The 23,428-nt window shown below is 46.0% G+C and overlaps 1 protein-coding gene across 1 annotated transcript in view; it reads right to left on the reverse strand.

Moving 5' to 3' along the window:
- Window positions 1-2,238: 2,238 nt before the first annotated feature.
- CLIP2 (CAP-Gly domain containing linker protein 2) overlaps window positions 2,239-23,428 on the reverse strand; it is a 39,181-nt gene continuing 17,991 nt past the window's right edge. Inside the window, exons 6-16 of the mRNA XM_059829499.1 lie at window positions 22,826-22,929; window positions 20,344-20,404; window positions 15,811-15,915; window positions 13,274-14,218; window positions 10,608-10,665; window positions 8,847-8,930; window positions 8,257-8,413; window positions 7,588-7,747; window positions 6,805-6,990; window positions 3,298-3,360; window positions 2,239-2,299 (exon numbers count right to left, since the gene is read on the reverse strand). Coding sequence (XP_059685482.1) covers window positions 2,288-2,299; window positions 3,298-3,360; window positions 6,805-6,990; window positions 7,588-7,747; window positions 8,257-8,413; window positions 8,847-8,930; window positions 10,608-10,665; window positions 13,274-14,218; window positions 15,811-15,915; window positions 20,344-20,404; window positions 22,826-22,929 — 1,935 coding nt within the window. The 3' untranslated portion in view covers window positions 2,239-2,287. The remainder of the gene's footprint in view (window positions 2,300-3,297; window positions 3,361-6,804; window positions 6,991-7,587; window positions 7,748-8,256; window positions 8,414-8,846; window positions 8,931-10,607; window positions 10,666-13,273; window positions 14,219-15,810; window positions 15,916-20,343; window positions 20,405-22,825; window positions 22,930-23,428) is intronic.

Raw genomic sequence — 23,428 nt, forward strand, 5'->3', positions numbered from 1 at the left:
GGGTGCCCGGGAAGCCCTGGGCTTGGAGACAGGCGGCACTGCAAGCAGCACTCTCTTAGCTCCACTCAAGCGAGCGAGAGCTGCAGACGTGACTTCAGAGACCATCCAGCCAACGGGAGCACCTTGGGAAACACCAACCCTAAATTCCTAGAAACAGCAGCTCCCAGTGAGGTATTCACTGTCGCAGGCTGTAACAACGAACATCCCCTCTGGGAATTTCCTAAAACGCTTAGGAGACGAATATATCAACCAGGAGGATTTTGGAGACGACCTCTATGATCCCTTGGGACAGTCCCAGAGCTAGGCAGAGATGTGGCAATCTTCCTGGTGATTAGTAAGAGCTGATGAAACACTTCTACAAGGCAGGATAGGATCCCACTTGAATTATTTCCGCCAATTACACCCCAAGCTCTGCCCCTCCTTGCTGTGCGCCAGATTTAAGCTGTGTTTTCTGACCTGCTTTACTCCCCTGAAGACACCTTCCTCTCTCATCCTCCCTTTGAGTAGAGGGAGATCACCAATCCTGCATTAAGTGAGCAGGGTCCAGTGTTGTATCATAGCCCAGATTCAGCAACGTCCTTCTCATGGCAGAATTGCAGCCATGAAGCCCAGGTCTTTCCCAGGTTGCTTCTGGCTGCCCATCCTTCAAGGAAGAAAGAGCCTGGCAACCCACGAAGAAAAAGTAACACAACTTTGTAGGAAATCAGGGCAAAAAGCAATGAAGCTGACATGCTGTGATGTTCATCTGGCCTGTGGTCCGGCTCAGATCTCCTCTCTCAGTGGTCTCTTCTGTCTTGTCCTCTTTCGCAGATGACCCATCATTACACAAGAGCTTCTCAAGACTGGAGGAGTTGCGCACAACTGGGGGAAGCCTGATAAAATATTGCTGTGACTCTTCCCTGTGGTACCAAACAGTGAATCTGAACTGGACTCTCTCACACCTTTAAGAGTGCATTGTCCCCTTCCTCCACCCTAATGTCCCTTGGGAGCTGTGGTACAAAGTTAGAGAGAAGAGTTAAGCCTTCAGAAGAAGGAACAAGACCCTTGCCTGGGCCTGCACTGCTGTGTACAGACATAAGGGCTGTGTGGGCTCCAGTCTTGGGTTCCTTCTGCTCCAAATGCTCGTACTCAGGTCATGCACAGAGGATTGCTGTACCCACCAAATACAGACAGCCACTAGTGCATGAACGCTCAACAGCAGCACCTTAGCCTCCTCCATTCCCAGTAGAAGGGGATGGGCATCATACTGAAGAGCCAAGGGCAGCTCTGGAGAATGGCCAGGCAATCCCCAATTAGCTGTTAAATTAAACAGACAAGGAGGGAACCATCTCCTCAAGGCATCTGTCCCACACTAACTGCAGCCAGCATGGAGCCCTCAGGCCGACGATGCTGAGATCTGCTGTCTGTGGAGTCCTGTGCTCAAAAAAGACCCAAGAAAATGCATACAAGTGAGGGGAACCAGGCTGGGCAGCCTGGCTGTGGCCCGGGGCATCGGAGGCCTGCTCAGCAATCTCTCTGCAGGAAGAAAGGTCAACCACACCTGAGCGAGGTGTGCCTGTCCCCAAACTTGGAGCCACCACAGCTCCTTCCCTAAACAGCAGTGGGTGAGAAATGAAATAAATATCCCTCTGAAATCAGATTATTTCCCACGACATGCTACGATACAAGTACTAAGTGAGCATCGATGCTCTAGAACAGCGATGTCTTCTACAAGTCGAGGAGGGAAACACGTCCCCACACCCCATCATCCTCACCCTACGCATGCCAGCTTGAACAGTCAGCCCAGCAGGTTTCACTCGCTTGTGCAGGTCGTCAAGACACCGGGGTGGGCGGAAGGGAAGGGACAGACCACGTGGGAAGCGTGCAGCCTCTGGGCACGCACTTTGGAGTTGAACACTACAAGCAAATCCCTTTGCAGTTCCTGTGGGGTCACTGGGACTCACTGACACTTCAGCTGCCGTTTGGGGCGGCTGTCATCCAGACCACGTCAGCTGGTGGGACAAGGGCAGCTCAAGCAATACAAATTCCATAGTCAAAACCAAAACAGGTAAGAAACCAAACCCAGAGAGATCTTTCTGCTCCCTCCTGGAACAATGGCTGTCTTGGAAAACTGGACTCCAGGATTGTCCTGATTACGTCAGTTAGTATATTATAAACATTGTCCTGCTTTAAAGTGAAAATACTGTGTCTAGTCTTTTGGAGGTGCTAAAGCCAGATGGGGTATCGTTTTTCCTGACACTGCTCAGGAGCTGATACTGGTGTGAAGATCCTCTTCACCTCTTCTCTATCAGAGCTTCTCCTGGAAGAAAAGAGACCTTGTTAGGCAAAATGAGGCACGCAGGTCTTTTTACAGAAGAGGAAACTGAGGCATGGAGTGGGATGCCACCAGGCCTGCCATGTCCTGACACACTGCTCTGCCCAGTAGTTGAACTGTTTGGGTTGGAAGAGACCTTAAAGATCATAGAATCATCTAGGTTGGAAAAGACCTTTAAGATCATCAAGTCCAACCATAAACCTAACACTGCCAAGTCGCCCACTAAACCATATCCCTAAGTGCCATACAAACATAAATAAAGTCTCCTGTTTCATCAAAAAGAGTACTGCAGAGGTTGGCCCAAGATCACCTAGTTCCAAGCCCCCTGCCACGGGCAGGGACACCTTCCACTAGACCAGGTTGCTCAAAGCCCCGTCCAACCTGGGCTCAAACACTTCCAGGGTTGGGGCATCCACAACTTCTCTGGGCAACCTGTTCCAGTGCCTCAGCACCCTCATGGTAAAGAATTTCTTCCTTCTATCTAATCTAAATCTACCCTCTTTCAGTTTAAAGCCATTACCCCTTGTCCTGTCACTACATGCCCTTGTAAAAAGATCTTGCCCTACATCATGACACCAGGACAGCATGTCCCACAAATGCTACCCATGTAAAGGGGATGGCAAAGATCTGAGACCAAGCAGGTTCTAGCTCAGGCTGCCAGAAGAGTCATACAGGCACTGACACCCAGGAGACTGAGGGGAAACTTCCTGCCCACTGCTTCTCCCAGAACAAGCACCCATTGCACCTCAGTGTGCATCTCACTAGCGCTTTCCTGATGGCTTCAAGTGGTTTTAATGGTAAGGTGAGATTCGCACCATACTTGGGAACTGGAGTTGTGCAAAGCCCCTTGCTGTCGCTGTGGGAATGACACCGTCAAGTTTTGCTGGCAGAACTGCCTCCATCCAAGAGCTGTCCCCAGCACAGCAGGCAAGAAATCACATGAAGCAGTCACTGTTTTAAACAGCATTGTCCTTATGACTTACCTCTTGCTTGTGGGATTTATCCTGCTGGTGAATCCCGTTAGCAGACCCAGAATTTCCAACAGTCTGCAATGGAGAATGGACAGTACTTACTAAGACGGACACACAGCCTAGTGGTTTTGCCTGCAAGCGCTGAGATCCAGCAAGACTGCCATGTCCTTCCTTAGCAGCCCACTCCACACAAGGAAAGGAGAATGCAAAAATCCCACTCCGATTTTGGCAAGAAGCTTCCTGCCCTCTGCACGCTGGCCCAATCCCCACACGCCAGATTGCAGCCTTCCCAGCTACAAACCATCCCCCGAGTTCCTCACGGACACAGACCCACTCTTCACTTCTGACTCTTAAATCCTGATAAACAAACCCTCAGCCAAGGGCCGCGTTAGCTGCAAAACATGGCACAGTGAACATCCCAGCAGTGAAAAGGGCATTTGCCATTCCCCATTCCCATCTCTGGGGACAAGTCTGACAGCCAGAACAGGCTGTTCTATCTTTATAAAGCACAAGAACTTTTAAACATTTATAATGTTTCTGCAGCAGGGATAATATGGAGCCCTTCAGCTTCAAAATGACAGTACAACCAGCACAAACAAGAGCAGAAAGCCACAGCCTGAAGTCACAGCATGCCAGATGTCAGTTGCTTGGGTCTTGGTAATCAGATTCACAGTTGGTGGTGAAATGCTGATGTCTCCCCAGACATTATGGGGAGACAAGACAAGACTGCAAGGTTTAAACCCTATCATTAGAGGAGTCCCAGCTACCCAGCTTCCATTCTTACCATGACCATGAAGGTGCATAATCAACGCTACGGGACAGAGGTTTAGTTTGGGCAGGAAAAACAGGCAGAGATTCAAACCGAGCTCTGCTTTGAGAGCCTGAACTCTTTGCCAGGCAGTGAATCCTACCTGGACGGATGGCCAGAATAGCGCCGCTGTAGTGACTCGCCTTTGGGTCTGCACCCACGACCACAGGTGATTCAGGCCCTGCACAAGGCAATATATCCTACCTGCAACACACCTGATCTGTGCACTAAGCAGCTATCAGATACCAGGAATTAGGTTTGAAGTTTGCTCTCAGCACATGGTCACGATAATGAACAAAGTGGTGCAATTTGCTTGAAATTAAATGAAAAAGCTCCTAGAGCAATCACTGCAAATTCTCCAAGAAAAGGCCTGAGGGCCAAATCCTGGTCATTTCCTGGAAAGCTGCGAGGTCAGGATCTCCCAAGGCATGGAGAAGGCAAAGATCCTCTTCCTCTATTACAGGACAAATACTTTGCAGCTGCAGGCATGGAAACAGCAAGGCAGCAATTACTCGACAATGAGATGAAGACACGGTGCCATTACGCTCCCCCAGCTCCTGCACCTCCTCATCTAACAGCAAGGCCAGCCACGCACATCAAGGACTGCGGAGCGCGGCGGCCGACTAAGCCTGCAAAGGGAGAGCAGCAGCAGCTTGTGGTAATTAGAGATTTCCTTCTTGAGCGTGCTGCGAAGCGAAGGCTTTGCAGACAAAAGGGAGAGCGATGCCAAGGCAGATCCCTGGGCAACAGCTGCTGCTGTCAGAGAGGAGACAGGAGGTCAGAAGGCAGTGCAGAATGGGTTACAGCGGAAATGTGGTTTCTGGGGAAGAAACATCAATTCCCTGACTATTGCACCAGGATCTCTTTAGGCCAGCAACGTCCTCAGGCTCAGCCTGAAAGCCCGTGGTTAACAACTCCCCGTCATAAGGGGAAGGATGAACAGATATCATACCGAAACTAGGAAGCTTTGATCCAGACTTCCTTGTAACTAGGCACTTTAAAAATCTGACATCAATAGAAGTTTGAAGCCTAGCTTCCCGCAATAATCCTCCGTCTGTCTCTTAGTACGACGATTTGTAGTTGAAGGCATAATACTATCTTGTCGTATCTCCAAGATTTCTTAAGCATGAAAGTATCAAAGTAATACCAGGGATAGATTAGCTGACCTCATAAGGTCCATTCCAACTCACTTCATGTAAGCTTAGTTATTTTCTAACAGTTGGGGAAAGAAATAATTACCACCTGCACCACCTCTGGAGACAGGAATGAGAAATGGAAGTCTTCCCTTTTGCAAGGGACTTAGCATTAAAGCAAACAGAGAATAACTTTCCCCACCCCTCCCCACAGCTTCCAACAGATGAGGTTGTCATGATGCATTTTCATTTGACACATAGCAATTACAGCAGAAGCTAAAGTCACTCTGGAGGTACTGACAGGATTATAGTACGTCTTGGACTGCCACAAACTTGTCATCACGACTACAGCTGTCCTGTCTGGTGCTGGCAGACGGTTGCTGCCGCTGCACTGCGGGATATAAAGAGACTATCTGCAGCACACAGATGCTCAGCTGAGGCAGCAGAGCTTTCGGGGCTGCAATTTTTACCGTGCACCCTCCTCCTGACTGCCTCCCTGCAAGTACTACTGCAATGCAAGCCGCCGTTTGGCCTACCTGCAAACTGTGCAGAAGAAAGTGTCATGGGAGGAGGAGATCTGATAGCCCCAGATTACCTACCACAACATATCTGCACCTGCATCAAGGAAAACAAGCTCTCTGCCCATTCTCCGTGTCTAGTGGCTTGTTCTGTACTATCCTAAGGTATCTGCATGAATGTGAATTGTAGCTCATTACTGCAAGAGAAAGACATTTTCAACTAAGAATTTAAATGAGCAAGCACAAGAGCAGCACTGGTACATTTGGGCTCTGAAAGCCATGACCTGGTTGCAGACGCAAGAGAAAATACAGCTAGAAGAGCAGTAAAGGACATGAAGCACAAAGCTTAGCACAAGGGGCAGGTCACTTCACAGGAGGAAATCAGTCAGGGCTTAGACACCACAGATATGAGATGAAAAAAGCCAAATGTGGAGAGTCAAGTTATTTGCAGCCTTCAACTTCACAAAGAAGGATGTAAGACAAACAACAGAAGCAGTTTTGCTTTTGTCAGAAGAAACAAAGGGAGACCAGAGGAAGTTGAGAAGAGAAGATAGCAACTGGAATGTGAACATTGTCCATCAGCAAACCCAGATCAGATACAGAGATGCCTCCAGGAACTGGTTAGAGAAAGGGAAAACATTTTCCCTGTCACCTCCAAAGTTTTTGTTTATGGACTGCAAGGAAATAAACCTCTCAAGGAATAGGGATGGCAGAAACCCTCAGCTTTCCTATTATAAAGTGTCTGTACCACAAGGATATGCGGCCACGCATCACTGTACACATAAAGAAGTTACTCACACTGCAACCTTCCCCCAAAACACCACTTTTAGCAACCATTCTTGCAGAGCAGAAAAGGATCTGTAATTACCAAATAGCAAGGCTTTTCTTAGTTCTGAACTACATCTGACAGAACAATGTCTTGCCAGGCTGCTTCCAGCAGAGAAAGGAACCCAGCTGACTGCATCACCCCCCACAGCACAGGGCAAGGTGCCAGGAGATTGCTCAAGAGAAATGACCGCCGAGGGCTGGGAGACCTGGGAAATGATTGCTGATGCTCTACCTGCGTTTTCTCGGAGGAGAGCCTCATCGCTTCCATAAGCTTCTCCATCTGGTGGCCCTGCTCCAGCGCGTTGCGCAGCACATCCTCCGTGCTGACGAGCCGGTGCTGCAGCCGGATCACTTCCGACTCTGACGAGGGGTCGATCAGGGAGTATCGCCGCTGATCCGTTACCGATTTTTCCTTGTCCTTATACAGCAAAGGGAAAATAAGAGCATGTTAGATTAAAATCAGTAACTACAGAAACTAAGCAAAGCAGAAATCCATGGTAACTCATATAACCGTGGTTTGATTTCAACGGTAGATGGGGTCAGAGCACAACTCTGAAGGCAATTGTATCAAGTGCAACCAGCAGCAGCTCCAATTTGTTCCCAGCAGAGTTCAAATAAATTATTCACATTTCAACCACTGGAGGACACTGAAGTACACAGGAATTGGAGGACATTGCTTATTCCTAGATCAGAGAATGTGTAAAAGAACGTGGAGCAGCTGACCGACCTTCAGTTTCTCCCACAAATTTTAGCCCTATTTAGCCATGGATCTAAAGCCTGTGGGAACAGAAAAACACTGGAGAAGGACATACGGACATTTTTGCTGCTTAATGAGGTGCTACTAAGCCAGGCCACAGCTCACAGGCGCTGTCAAGGAAGTTCCCATCAGATGCTCAGTAGCACAAAAGAAAGCATGAAGACTTGGAGCAAGGGTGAAGGGCTAGGACCCCCCAAGGAGCAGCACAGAGCCCTCCAGCCCCCAGGCCAAGGCCAAGAGGGGTTTCGGTGCCCTCACCAGCACAACCAGTTTCTCTCGCAGCCCCTTGATGTCATCTTTGAGCTTCTGTTCCTTCAGCCGCCACTCCGCTTTGTGCACTTCCCGGCTTAGGTCCCGCTCTGGCCCAGGCGAGTGCCGGTTCGCCTCCAGTAACAATGCTCTCAGCTCGTTCAGGCTCCTGGAAGAAGCAGCATGAAAAGGTGAAGGCATTTACAGAGCCCACACAGCACTGGAGTCCTGCTGCGCTCCCTCCCACCTTTCTACAGATCCAACGGAAGGCCAGCGAGCAAACCTGACCCTACTCCCACCACTTCAGGGGCTTCAGATCTCCTGTCCTCCCCACTGTGCCGGATTTAAAGAGACTGGGACCCATACAGGGCACTGTATTTCAGAGCAGGGCAGCAACCAGTTTAGTTGGCTTGTAGATGACTTCATTCAGCACCTACATGGGCACTGAGCTGTGTTGCGGCTCCTGGCGAGCAGTGAAAGGACAGTCCCTTCAATAATCCATAGTCTCTGATTTTAACCAAGCTCCTGCATAAGCATCTCTAAAGAACAGGAAAGCTAAGGGCTGGACTTCAATAATTCAACCTGTAGACTTCTTTTGGTGATAAATTACAGCACTCTGAACAAACACACACACAGATCCCTGTCTCCAGGCTCTGTCCTTCAGACCTACAGACTGACCTTTCCTTCTTGAGCAGCTCCTGGCTGATGAGGACCAGTTGCCCTGAAGCATCGTGTGTTTTCTTGGTCAAAGCTTCCAGTTCACCTTCCAGCCGCTTCTTTTCTTTTAACACTGAATCGGCCTTCTTTTCTGCCGTTTTGCATTTATTTTCCAAAGCTACGAGACGCAGAGCATACAGGGTGAAGAAAGGTCACTTAGCCCTTTACTTACATTCCTGCTTTTTGCCTTTTCCCAGTTCCCACTCCTAACAGCATAGACCTGGTTAGCTCTGGATCTGGCCCGATTTAAGGGGAGATCTTGGAAACAACACACCCAGCTCCATTTACTTGTGCCTCTTTCAGCTTTTGACATTCAATGAGCTCAAACCCTCCCTCACAGGATACAAATATCTTCTGCAGTGTTTGTATTCACCTCCTGAAAAGAGACTGAGACTCCTGAATGAATTTTTACCAACGATATCCATTAAAAGACAGGCAATGTCATGTTTTACACCAGCCCATTTCAGCACCTGGGCCCTTGTTTAACACCAGTACAGAGGACGAGCAAGGAAACACCTAGTCCCCACCAGCACTGGATTAGGGAAACTTACCACTTACTTGGGCCCTTAGAGTTTCAGTCTGGGACACCAGCGATGACACCTCTTTGTCTCTTTTACTCAGCTTGTCTTGGAGGTCTGTGGGGAAAAAGACAAGACCAAGATCAGAAGCTTGGAAAATGCTTTGTGCAGGTCAGGAAGGTATTGAGTGTACGGCACAGGTCGGGGTGCGACAGGGGCATGGTGGTGGTACCCTCCATCGGCAAAGAGGCAGCAGGAGGCAGATAACGGGTGTTTCTCACTGCATCTCACCACCATCCAGGCACTGGGATGCAGGATACACAGTTGGGAAGCCGTATCGGACAGGCTTAAGAAAGCAACCACAAGGGGGGGGAAAAAGGGAATAAAACATTAATAAAAAACACAGAAAGGAACTTTCAGCATATTTCTTTGTGTTACCTCCTACACTGGAAGGCAGAGACAGTTTTAAGAGACGTGTTTTCTGGAACTGATGCATTTCCACACTCAGAGCTGTAGATCTGAAGCATGACGATTTTGCGGCTCAAGCCTGAACAGATTGTTTTTAGTACATCTATATACGGCTTATTCAGTGTGGAAACAACATGCACATGGACTGAGTGGCTATTTTAAGAGCAGTGGCTGCTGGACCTAGTTATGCTCTGCCCTCACTAGGCAGGAATTACCTGTCAACCAGCATACAGTTTGGTATAGCATATATGTAATCCTGTACCTGCAAAGACAGTGATGAAGCTGACTGACAATGCCTAGCTGGCATTGAGGGCCAGAAATAGGGCAAAACACCTCTGTCTGGATCCACAAACAGCTGGAAGGACACTCAAACTAAACAAAGTTTCTATTAAGTGAAGTTTAAGCGAGTAAAAGTCCCCAGTAACCTCCATTTACATTGCTACATCCTCAGCAGGACTTTAACAAGGGCTTTGCAGAGAACAGACTCCTTAGAGGTGAATAGTTGAGGAAAAAGCTATGCCACCCTAAGCCAAATGCCATTTAAAAAAAGAAGTGACAAGTTAGTTCTTTAGTGATTACCTCTGATCTACACTGGAAATGTTTTCTGCTAAAAAAAATAACTCTAAGGAAGAATGAAGAAATATGAGTCTCCTGGGAATGAGTAAGGGAAAACATGATCCAGAAGCACCTTACGTGTCTTGGAATAGCCCTGAATCCTTCACAGACACCCAAAAGTGTATGCCAGGCACAGCGATGTGGTAGGACATCGCTCCTAAGAGAGACTATCTGGGCTATCCAGCTCTAATCTTGCCAGGGAGGCTGAGTGCAATTCACTTTCAAAGCTACTTTATACAAATTTTCTGAGTGCAGAAATTCTACGTTTTGTTAAAAGGATGGATTTGATTTATAGTAAGCTTAATGAAGAAAGTAACCCCCGTTATTTTAAGCCAGTCACATTAATATTTACCATTAGCAGTCCTCTCCTATAAGCAGCTTACATTTAATGTCTGGATTTTACCTGCTGTAAAAATCAGTGATGGGATGAAAATGCCCCCATTTCCCCAGATCTGTCTCCAACCTGCACCATCTGCATGGTGAGTGTGTAACACAAGTAAAAACATCCACCCCTGCATACGCTCAGCCAGATTAGAAGAAAAAAAAAAAAAAGCCAGACAACAAATGCCATCCAGCAAAATCTGAGCAATGAAACAGCTTCCTAAGCCCCTTCCACACAGCTGTCCCTGCAAGAGCAGAAAGTTAGAGGAAGGGAAGGTACACGAGTCATTAGAACAGGGTGTTCCAAGAAAAAACAATAAAGTTTCATACCTTCCATAGTCTGCTTCATCTTTATCTTCTCTTCTGAAATATCATTAGTTTCAATCATCTGAAATAAATGTAAAGTATGAGATGTAAAACAGCCCTTTACCTAAAGATTCAAAGTAAAGTTAAGAACCACAAAGCCCCAGCCAAAGCAGAAGTGTATCCGGTACCCAAGTTATGATGTTTTACATCCTTCCTGGGAGGGAAACAAAGGCTTTTGAGGAGTCACTTCTACAGCTGGGTACTACTGAAGGCTAACCAGTACCATCTGAGAGTACCCCCACACAACAGGCAGCTGAGCACAACAGCGAGATTCAGCCCGGAGGGAAAAGAGATCAGGCTTTCCCTGCAAGGTCTGGTTCCAGCTTTCACACACTCAGTTTGTGCAGAGCGATGGAAGAGCTGCTCTTCTTCGGACCAGCCTCCTGTGGTTAATCACGACAAATATTCAGGTGCAAATGCTCTTTAGCATTCAGCTTGAGACCTCTCAGACAACTTCCTCAACTTCTGAAGACTCTAACTGTGTCCAAAGTTATAAAAACAGTAATAAAACATTGCTAAAATAATAATTATTAGAGAACGAATACATCAATAAAAAGCAAATGATGGTCCACATAGAGGATTCTGCCTTTTCCCCATCCTCTTTTGTCTATACCACAATGAAAGCCAGAGACCGCAGAGCTCACGGCCAAGCTTTCCATTGCAGAGGCCACAATTCAGCCCTTCAAGCCTCTTCACCTCCAGCAGCCTTCAGTGGGACCTCAGCACATGCCCCAGATCAAGCAGTTGCCGTGCCCACCACCGCTGAAAGCCCCGAGGTCAGGCCCCGAGAGCTTGAGTGGGCTGCAGGATATGTCTTAACAGAAGCAGGAGCACACCCAAAGGGGAAATACACCGCCTGATGGACTTTCAGTACGGAAAAACTATTTAACTGCTCTTTGGAAGCACAGCTGCGGTTCTCACTTGAAGCTCTAGGAAAGATGTTCACGAGACACATTTGTTTGTTTAAAATATTTGGATAGTTAATACTGCAGTCACATTAAATTAGCTACGACATTTAAAAATAGAATTTACCCTGTGATACTCAAAGGCTTTCACCCATGCATTTCTTCCCACATTTTCCTGATTTTAATCAAGACATAGTTAAAAATAATTACTTTAAGACTCCCTGGTTCTAATCCAATATCAATATTCCCCAGAGCCCTCTCATTTATCTAAAGGGCTCTGGAACAAGCCTCCAGCTTCTTTTACATTCATTCCTGTTTGAATATTGGCTATAATATGTGACATGTAATAACAACCCACTTTTCCCAGGGCCCTGGCCGTACTTATTGTTCACAACTGCCTTTACTAGATGAAACATGTCGAGCAACCCTTGAAACACCATTAACGCTGTTGATTCCTCCTTGGGCTTTTGCCTCTCCTGGCCAGTTCAGTGTGCCTTTTTGGAGGCATGAAGCTCTGACTTGGCCAACGGTAATTCACGGGCTTGGCTTTGCTGCCTAGAGGTGCAACTGATTTCAATGGGGCTGTTCACGTTGGAAAATTGAACAGGCACTGTATTCACTTCATTGGCACCTCAGTCTGGAACAGTGACTACATCGTCAGCGATAGATTTCAAATGACTATTCTTAAAACGTGCACATTTCATGGCTTATTTTCATTTTCTGCATCCCCACAGGGACAAGCTGTAAGGTGGGGTTTTGCTCATTTCTCATGCAAAATCCAAACACAAACAGGGGTCCAGCCTAGAGCCATGAGTAGCAATCTCCCCGCCTCACTCTAGTGCAAAGCCAGCCATGTGTCCCTGTGCCATGCACAAAGGCAGGATGGCATCCTGTGACAAAGAGTAAAAAAAATGAGGATGACTTAAAAACACACAAAGGCCACAGAAAATTGACCTCTTCATATTATTACTGCTCTTATTCTAGCCTTGCCTGGGAGGCTCAGGACTCGTACTCGATCAGGCATTTTATTTCCCCAGCCTGGTGCCACCCTGACCCTTGCTAGCAGCTCTTCCACTATAATCCTTAAAGGCAGCATTTCCCTGTGTCTCCCGTATATGCTGCGAAGCCTGCTCACTGCCTCTGTCACATTGCCGGCACGCACCTCCCACCCCATCCCATCAGCTCAGCCCCCTAAACTGAGGCTTTCAAACCACGCTCCACGTGCTGAGCAAGCTAGGTGCTCTACCTCAGCATAGGCAACGACTCTTCTTCCACCCTGTCCTCCACCTACCCCTCAAAGGCCTTGCTCAATAATACACTAAGGCTGCTGCAGCTCCTTGGAGGACAACAGCTGTATTGTAGAAATGATGCTTTTTCAGTTAAGAACAGTGCTTGCTCAGGATGAGAGCCCACCCCTGGCAAACCACGATAGCCCTATTCTGCTGCCACAGCACTCATGTGCCTTCAAGCCCAGATATGGCCCACTTGCTGCTCTTGACTCTTATTTCTTCTAATTGTGCCACTGTACTGGCTTTCAAGAGCAGGAAGACAGCTTCAGCATGGAGACGCAGTGCAGAAAAAGCACTATCAGTGGAAGGTAAAAACATCCAGATACTTTGAGGTATAGAAGCCTCAGAAAATTGCACAAGGCAACAGCTGAGGGCTGCTCCTAGGAAGGGTTACTAACAGTGATGACAAACAAGCAGAATGACCCAGAAGTCATACGTTTGCATGGTGAGAAGGATGCAGGGCCTCCGCGGACTGCAGCTTGTTCTCTAAGACAAGCACTTTTTCCTGCAATCTGTGGATCTCCTGTTTGCTCTGGGCTTCTGTTTTCTGCAGTGTTTCATAGTCCAACATCTTCTTCTCAGCCAAAGAAATCTGCTCTTTCAAGAAAGCTATTGCTTGTGTCTGATCTTTATATTCACCATGAAGTTTCTCCAGTTCATGCACCCTCAGCTCAGCGTCTCGATACTTGTCCTTCACATCTTGGAGCTCAAGAAGGTGCTGATTGCTTTTGGTTTCCAGTTGCATTTTCCAGTTGCTGTTGCTTTTTTCCACTTCATCCACAGCTTCCTGCAACTTCAGTTTGAGGCTCTCTTTCTCCTTTATATGAACGGCTGTCTCAATGTCATGCTTTGCTTTCAGGTTCTCCAACTCAAGCTGGTGCTCCATCTTTATACTCTCCACCACTGCCTTCAGCTCCACGATCTCCTTGTGCTGGGTGTCGGGGCCTGTGTTCAGTGTGGCTTTGAGGTCCTCCAGAGATTTCTGGTGGTCAGAAGCCAACGTGTCCAACTTGGACTTCCAGTTGTCCATAAGCCCCATGTTCTCATTAGTGGCTTGCTGAACTTTATGCTTTAGGTCAACGATTTCCTGTGAATATTTCTCATTGACAGCTTTCAACTTCTCCATCTCCTGCTGGTACTTCTTTAATGTCTTCTCATACTTCTCCTTTAGCTGGCTGCTCTCCTTCTGGTGCTCCTTGTTGGCAGACAGCAATTGATCTCGCAGACGAAGAGCCTCTGACTGCAAGCCAAGGTTATGCTCAGGGGTCTCTGCTTGGTGAGAGCTCCTGAGGCACTGCCGAAGCTCATCCACCTCGCTGCGCCTGAGGCTCAGCTCCTCCTCCAGCTGCAGGATTCGGGACTTCTCTGCTACCGTGGTTAGCTGCAATACGACAGAGAAGATAAAGTCAGTCCCCACCTCTCATTGCTGCATCCTTCCTTTTAGTAAGTGCGCTCCAGTGGAAGTAAATCCAAAGTACATTAGTCAAAGTTCAAATAAACAGGAAAAGAATACCCAACACCCTCCAGTTTGAGTACAGTTTTGCACCAGGGTAACCATCATCAATAACTCTAACAGTTACGTCTTTGTGCCAATTGCAATTTGATTTTTTCTAATATGAACCTCTCATTTTCCACAGAGAAACACACATCTTTGAAACAACCCTTGAAATGCACTAGAGAGCAACAGTGGTTTATGAAAAATAATGTCCCGAAAGGGCATTATATTTCCAGACTAGGCGTCTTGCCAGATGATGCACAGAGGAAATGTGACTGCGCATGCAGGAATATCACAAGCATTGAAACCAGCATTAAGCATATCATGTTTCCTTTATTGCTCAGCAATCCTCAGCCTACAGACCTCTCTTCTGCATCGTAACTTGTTTACCCTGGTGTAAAAAGGAAAAGGGATTTTTACGCATGAGTACTTGTTAGAGTTTATCAGCAAAGTGAAAATAACGTAGAAGGCTAGAGGATGCAAGACAATAAATCTGGCCATGGTGAACACTGAGCATAAGGGCTACGGATCAATGTCTTACGATCTGCATGTAACCTAACAGGGCTGAACTACCTGCTAGTCACAGGGAGTTCAGGGTGCTGCAGCTATGGATGGAGAAGAAGAGATTTGACTAGCTGAAATGTTAGAAAAAGGCAGAAGAAACAAGGAAACCAAGCGGATCTTCCAGTGCCGAAACACAAGCGATCATTTCCATTTCATTTCAATTGCCATTTTCCCCACTAACCATCAGCCCAGGAGGCTGGGTATTTTTTATTTTAGATGGGCACAGGGGCATTCAAACCATTTAGCCCTTTTGGAGAACCTCACGTTTGTGTTTTCTACAGCTCTAACAAATCCATTGGTGAGGCGCAAGCTCACTAGAGGCAAGTTCACCGCTTCCCACACCACACCGGCATGAAAAAGCCCTTTCCACATCTGGCTGCTTTTAGGATCGGGTGTGTTGTTCACCTGGGCAGCCTGTCCTGTTGCAGGCATAGCCAAGGGTCAGAGCCGCTCCTCCTGCACTCACCAGTATCTTCCATTTCAGATGGCAGCTCCCACAGCTGGAGGGAGGACAAAGGGAATGCTGATTGCAATGTTATTTTCTATTACAGCCTGGGGGAGCCTCGAGGCAGAATGAGTTGTGCAGGGTGCAGATATTATTTGGGCATGTTAATTGAAAGATGAATTGTGAAGAGCTCATGTGTCAAATGGTGGCATGGGGCAGAGAAGCAAACTCAATCTGAGAAACAAGTCCCCACACAAGAAGCAAAGCTAGAAATTACATCGTTCTATCATTTCCAGGAGAGAGAGCAAAGGAAAAAACCAAACATAAAAATCAGGAAAGCCTAAATTCAAGCCAAAACCAATCAAGCCCACAAACCAAAACAAAAAGAAACCCAAAGCAAGGCGTCATGAGCACCAACGCAGAGGGCAAGCACGCTGTTCTGCAGGCAGGGCAAGTGGGGGTCGATTACCCTGGTGTCCTCTAATTCTCTGAGGAGTTTTTCAGCCTGTGCCTTCTCAAACAGCAGGCTCTGCTCGAGCTCCCGTATTCGGGCATGCTCCAACTGCGTCTGAGTCTGGTCACACATAGGGAAAAAAGAACAGTGGAGATGGGAAAAGGGGAAGGGGGAGAGAGAGAGAGAGAAAGAGAGGGAGAGAGAAGGCTGCAACATCATCTTCAGTGTACAAGACAAGGAAAGGCAGTTCACAACAGCAGGAGAATAAAAGATCCAAACAAGCAGGAAAAATCCAACCAAACAGAAAATGGTCACTGTGGGATTTTACATGGTAGTCATAGTGGCTATTCACGAGAAAATGGAATCTGTGATGGGAAAACATCCCTCTGCATTAGAAAGCTGCTTCAGTGTTTTCCTGCATCAAGACTATACTGAAGACATTTCCTGAAAAGCAAAGCTCCCACTGCTGCAGACCACCAGTACAAGACCCTTGCACCACATAAGAGAATGCAAAGACTTTGCAATGATTCTCTGCATCTCTCCTCAAGAAGAATCACAAGGTAGACTGAAAAGACTTGGAAGTTCCCATCCCCTTTTTGCTCCGGAGACAGCTTGAACCCTGCACTACGTGGGGAAAAATAAAAGCAGGTCATACTGTACACTGTACTGTACTTTTAGCATATTGCTAAAACCAAAAATATACTGCACTGAAAGCAAATCAAAGAAATTTAGATACCAAACTGTTAGATAAAGCAGTGCTTTAGGTTTGAATAGGGCTGCTATGAATTTCCAACTGATTTTTGCACACTTAGACTCTAACAGCCTTGTACACAAAACAGAACTATCATTTTGTTTTGGTTTTGCTTTTTTGTTTTTTAAACAGATGAGTAAACTAAGCACAAGAAGTTTATGTAACCTGCCAAATCCAGGAGCATTGACTCAGGGCATTGCTTTGGTGCCCTTCACTTTTAAAGCAGAAGCACCATATAGCTGCACTTGGTGGCAAACCTCAGGACTCCACAACGACCACTGTAATATCATGTAAAATTTCCCATAAATAAAAGAGGAGAGGAGACATGGGAAAATGCATGCAGACTCTGGCCTTCGCATTTTTTTAGCTTACAAAACCAACATTTTCCTTTGAATTAAACTGGACCTACCAAAAACCAAACAAAACTGATCAGAATCATATTTTTTTTTTTTTAACTCCCATTTTCAGCCCTTCATTTTCCATATATTTATTTGCTTCCCCCTCTTTCTACTGGAACCAGTTTTAGAGATTTTCAGCCCTTTCCTACAACAAAGCAAGTTTTGGTTAGTTGTGTACAAATGATGGAAACTGAAGTTTGTAAAAATCCATGTTTTCTCTTATGGCTTGAGAGGTATCATTACACATGTATTCATAGATGGTAAAGACCTCAACTGCCAGGTATATTCAGACTCGTCCATATCTTATGTGCTCTATCTGACCCCTGAAGGAGGTAAAAAAGATGAGGTCTCAAAAACCCAAACATTATCAACACCCCCAAATAATATCACTGAAGCACAGAAGTTGGCTTGAATGCTTAAAGATCCACATCTCAAGATGGATGGGGCTTCAGGCTTGATTTCATTTACAATTTATTTACAATTATTCCATTGATACCAATGAATTTTCCTCAATTTACACTAGCTTAAAACCTCCAAGTGAAACTTCAGCAACACAAACTTTTGAAATTACCTTAACTGGTAGCAGCACGTCAGATATTGGCTACCTGAAGATGCTGACCTATTACAAAACTAATCTCTGAATCTCCCAAAGAAACTCTCTCAAGTCTCCTGAGGTTGAAACTCAAGTTCCCAGCCAAGCTTGCTCAGTATCTACCAATCCTGCTATTTTCCAAGTCTGGAAAAACACATGAAAATAGAGGAGAAAAACAATCAGGGAAGGAAGTTAGATCAACTGTTTTACAGTCCTTAAATATAGCTTCACTTCAGATTCACATCAAGTCCTGTGTTATTTCTTATTTTATGCCAATTGGTTTGCCTAGCCAGTATGACTCAGACCCTCAAATCCAAAGTTTTTCTGCACTTTGAGGAAGTTCAAATCTGAATTTTAGACTTCCTTCTTGCTCTTAGCCTTAAATTACTATTCACAAATTACAAACTGACTTCCCACTGGTGTTCGGGGTATGAGGTAGGTTCCAGGAGATGAGTGTGAGATAGTTCCTTGAAGAAGTTAATATTTCCTATAACAACACAGTCTTCCACAATGAAAAGCCTTTCTTAAAAGGTTTTGTTTTCCTACAATTGCTTTTCACCTTCCAAAGCACTATAACATCAGCATTGCTGATCTGGATCAAAAATGGGTTGAATTCACAACTACATTTCAAGGCTAAATCCGCAGCTCCTCCTTCTTTATCAGAGGTCCAAAAATTGGACCCGTATCTCCAGGCTTCAGACACATTGATTCCTTTGGCCAAAGAGCTTCTAGGGATGCTGCTTGCCATGCTCAACACCCGAGAGTCCCAGCTTTGTTCAAAAACTACATGATATTATGAGAAATACCATGGGATTTAGCCTAGCCTTCAGCAGAAACCCTAGATCCAGGGACCACAGAGGAGATAGTCTTTTATTACTATTATGTCTATTACTGGCTGTTACGTGCAAGAGAAACATTCTCCTCCGAGTACTCAGAAGAGGGCTGTTGGTGTAAAAGGACTACAAGACCAGAGGAGGGGAGACAACCGTCACCGGGTTTTGCTTTTGGTATTTGGGTGGTTAGTTCAGCTCTAGCTAGGGATGCGAAGGGCTGTGCTAGCAGCCACTGGTTGACTTCGTTTTCGCTGTGATTTTACACGAAGAGTATCAGGGACAACCATTTCCCAGGAAACTTAATGCAACATGAAGGAGCACTTATCCCCCTGATTTCCGGTGAGAGATTTTTTTTCTTCAAGTGAATTATTTGCTTCTGGAAACCCTAACTGTCTCCACAACAAAGCAGGAAGGTGAGAATTAATGCCAGTGGGTCAATCATTCAGTCTGAGCATCCAAATTATACAGGACAGCATGTAAAAACAGACCACAGCAAAGCCCTCTGACAGTGTTTGTGCTGTCACTGGTGTTGGATCCATGAGGGAATCTCCCAGTTCTCTGGATCGCAGGAAACCAAGCTGCTCCATGACTCTTCCCTAAGTTATTTGTTCTTCTGTACAGATGAACCTGGAAGTGGGGACAGGACTCTGGCAGCCTGCAAGAAGCTTGGCCACATCCCCGTTGCAAAGCAACTCTTTCCCAGCCCAAATGAAAATCTGATCTAGCCTCAGTTTGGGCCCTGCAGTTATAGGAGCACTTATGTCCCAGCAGCTTACCACCTTGCTAACACATCGTGGTTTGGTTTGTTTTTTTTTTTTTTAAATATATGTAAATGTACCTGCTAGCTAATCCTGGTCCCATTACCATTACTCCACAGTCAGGCTTAAACACTTAAAAAGCTTACACAGGGACAATTCCCTGCTCTCAAAGGGAGCGATGGATCAAATCACCCTTCTCTAAAACACTGGGGAAACCTGTCATCTAAGCTCAGGAATCAACACAAACTTGATTTTGCACCTACACGCTAGGCAGAAAGGGCACTTGCTGTCCTTTAGCAAAGGTCTGCTATCAGTGCATTGCTGATTGATACCCTGTCAAATACATTACTCTGCTTCAGCTTCTGGATAAAGAGGAGAGATTTATGCCAGGAGGGTCAAAGCCATAGCAACATACTCCATTGCCTAGTCTTCCCATTTTCCTGGACTTTTATTGACATGACCGACAGAGAAGCACAGGAGCAGGTCCCTTGCCATTTCTGGCTGACAGTAACCTAGCACTCTAGCTAAAGATAGGGAAAGTCCTGATTTACACATGTAGAGCAGAGCCTTGCTTTCACAGAAATATTTTCTTTTCCCTTTTTCCCCCCACAGAAAAGCCTCCCACTCAAGGGCAAGCTCCCAGCACCACTTCCAGTTTGCACACTATTCATTGCAACAGCATCGCTCTGAGCAACAGCCCTTCCAAATGAAAGGGTATCCTAGTGTCAAACCCCACGCTCGTGGGCAGAGGACTCCACACGAGGGTACTGCAGGTCAAACGATACACGGCATTTCGGCCGGAATAGAATAGCATCTGACCAGAAGATTGTGTGTGCCAATTAGCTGCTAATAACAGGACACTGCAAGGACAGTGACTGAGCAGTCAAATCATTTCTACAGTGGAACAACAGATGTTGAAATGCATTCAGATACACTCAGATTTTAACATGGCTTGGCAACTCATGGCAACATTTAAAGCCAGGCTGGCTGCGTGTGATTAATTCTAGGCAGCTCCTAGCATTATTAGTCATTGGGCAACATACCAAAGAACAATCTTCACAGTTTATATAACGGTGTTCGCAGCAGGTCCAAAGCCATCAATAAAGATAAAGTATTGTTTAGAGTTGAGCAAAAGGTGGCAGAAATTACTCAAGCGAGGCCCCACATGCAGATTCAGGTTTTGACTCCACATTTTGATACGGGTGTTAGGAATTACCTCCAGATCCCCCTTCGTGATGGATTCTTCCTCCACACGGAACTGCAAGTCCTCCACTTTCCTGAGGAGGGGAAAAGACACAAAGAGCAATCAGTAACACCCAGATCAACATCCCATTTCTAAGCAGCCATTGCACATGGGCCTCCCCTGCACAAACAACGGCTGAGAGGAGAAGGATACAGGCAAACTTTGTACACAAACAGCTCAGCAGAAGCTAAACAGCAAGACACACGGAGCAAGACAGTTAACAAGCAAGCTTTCCACATAGGAAACATTTGCCTTCTTGCAAGGTGCACGCTCACAGACATGCTGTTTCTACTGCGCCGCCTCTCAGCAAGCACAACTGCTCTTCACCAACACTGGGATCCTGAAAACATGAAAACCACAACCAGGTTCCACTGGTTTTCTTAGACCTTGCTATCCCACAGCCAAGTACTGGGCAATTCCTGTGCCAAATGCACAGGGTCCATACAAAATATTCCAGGGGAATCAGAGCCTCTGCCTTCTTGGCAGAGGGTGGGCAATGCTTAACGTTTCCACAACATGGAAATGGTGAGCTACCTTAGCAGAAAAGCCTTCACCAGGGATTGTATATGCTAGTCATGCATAAATGCACATAAAAAACATATGCACAAATGCAGACATGCCTAGAACTCTTTTGCAAAGTCTGATGAGAAAATCCAGTAACGATAAAAAAAAATAATTCAATCTTCTGCTAAATTCAGTCCTCTTTGTTCTCTTTACTGATTTAAAAAAGGCAGTAATGAGGATGTTGAGCTGGTAGCCAGATGTAAGGACTTTGATTCCATTACAGATAAAAATAGCTATGAGTGTACATATCTAAGTTCATAAACAAGCTTCCTTGTCTAAACCTCCTCTAATTAGAGGAGGCATCTGTTGATATTTAGGAAAGAACTCAGCTGTCTTGGGTTAAAGGCCTCCTGGAGCTGGGAAAGTGAGCTGCCTACCAGGAGAACAGGGAGACTTATGCACAAAAGAACAATTCGTCCTCAGGAGGGGCATAATTCAATTGAAATCAACACTGTTTTCAGTTATTTAATACACAGAAATGTCTTTCTATTCCCACTGAAGAGTTTAATTACATATATGGAGCAGTTGGACTCCAAGAGCGACAAGCAGATCTTCACTCTTATCCAGAGAGGAAATGTATGCATCATCATATATACATGGATGGGGCCCCTGGGATGTGGGGAGATGATGAATCAACACTACAGTAAGGCTATACTCCAGTTTGACTTCCCTTCCTCAGAAGGAATGTTCTTAAGGTCGTCACATCACAAATAGAGGGGAAAGAAATGGTCTTCTGCAAAGCCAGGTTGTACAGAAAGGTTAGGGGTCTGGGATGGCCCAACCTGCACAGTTCTGTTTATTATCCAGCATTGTTTTATACTGTATCCTTAGCCAAGAATATCTGAAGGCAAGGCTTTGTCACTGTCCACACCCTTGCCATGAGTTAATCCCACCTTTACTGAGTAATTCCAGTTTACACAGTGACACGGCTGAGTTTGGTCAGGGTATCAAATCTCAGAGTAACTGATATTACTGGGGCCCTTCGTTCCTTCAGGCAAATAATGCTGCTTCTCCTTGCTTTGTGTCGGGAACCAAACAACGGGGAAGAGAGCTGGAAATCCTCAATAACTCCACTGCCCAGGAGGAGACCAAGACTATTTGGCCTTGGTAGGTCAATGGTTGGCCACCATTGTATTGTCACTGCAACATTTGCCACGGTCAAATGCTTTTGGACATGCAAGCAGCCTGTCAAGTATTTATCAGGGTCAACACACGAGTGCCAGCACTTAGAGTCCTAATCAGGAATAGAAGCTGATGGTGTCTTTTTTTTCTTAAAAAGTGCTACACTCATTTGGCAAGAAAGTGTGTCAAATCATGAAACTCATTTTGGCAACAAAACAGAGCTGCCCCTACCCCAAGTATGAGCTACGCTGGCTGTTTGTCTTCTGCCTTTCAATTGCATTGCAACAAGGGGGCAGGTTCAGCTGAGCATATTCAAAAAACCTGAGACTGCTCACATCACAGAAGTTAGCTCACTGAAACCCCACTGAATGATACAGCATCGAGTCTCCTTTAAGAGCCATAAGACATAGGAACGTACAAGACTAATTGGAAATACTTCGCTGTTCAGTTGTGATTAGCAGCAGTTTGTCGGCAAACAGGGGCAGTCACAGTACTGGATGCCCAACCCTAGACAAGAGTCACATCAAACGTGCAACTGCAGAAAAATTGTTCTAAACTTCCTGTTAACTGAAGCAGCACAGCCCTTCCCTACATGTAGGCAGACCACAGTGGCCAGGAGAGGGGAACATATTTGAAGCACTGGAAGACATCCAAAGATGACTTTCCCCATCTCTTTCTTCTCCTTAGATCCAGTGAACGATGTTCTTGGGTAAGAGCCTCACCTCCCCCATGACTTCACCTCCTCCACACCCATCCACTCCCGCTTTACCTCTTCTCCTCTTCCAGCTGGTTCAACAGCTCAATCTTCTCCTTCTGCATCCCATCCACCAGGGCTCGTACTCGCTGGAGGTTTCCTTCTGCCTCTGTGACGTACTGCAGTGAAAAAAGAGCCCGAGACACAAAAGTTAACAATGTTTGAAGTACAGAGTTGTTTAAAAAAGGATCAGAACAAGGGAACAGAAGGTTTTGATGATCTGTTTCAGAGGATGCTATGGTAAGAAGGTAGATTTTCCGAAGAGTCCAGTACGTAGGTATCAAGAAGAAAAAAAATTGCTCAATCTCCAGCAGCTATAAGTTTGATCCATGCTTCAGTGCCTCTCTGACTTAAACCCTTTGGAGAATCCAGCTCTGATTCAGAGTTAAGCACTTGAAGCCTGAACACTTTTGAAAATCTGGTCTGGGACTACCAGGTGCAACTCAGCCCTGGTCAGGAAGCAAGAGAGACATTTCAGACTTGCATTAATTCATTTGTTACTGGTAATTACTGGAAAATACTATACACAAGGAAGATGTCAGCTTGCAGCTGATTTGCCAATTTCTCCTGCCCTGCATTTCTGACAGGCAGGTGTGGCCCACCACACAGAGATATACA

This window comes from Gavia stellata, chromosome 25 (genome assembly GCF_030936135.1).
Source record: "Gavia stellata isolate bGavSte3 chromosome 25, bGavSte3.hap2, whole genome shotgun sequence".
NCBI lineage: Eukaryota > Metazoa > Chordata > Aves > Gaviiformes > Gaviidae > Gavia > Gavia stellata.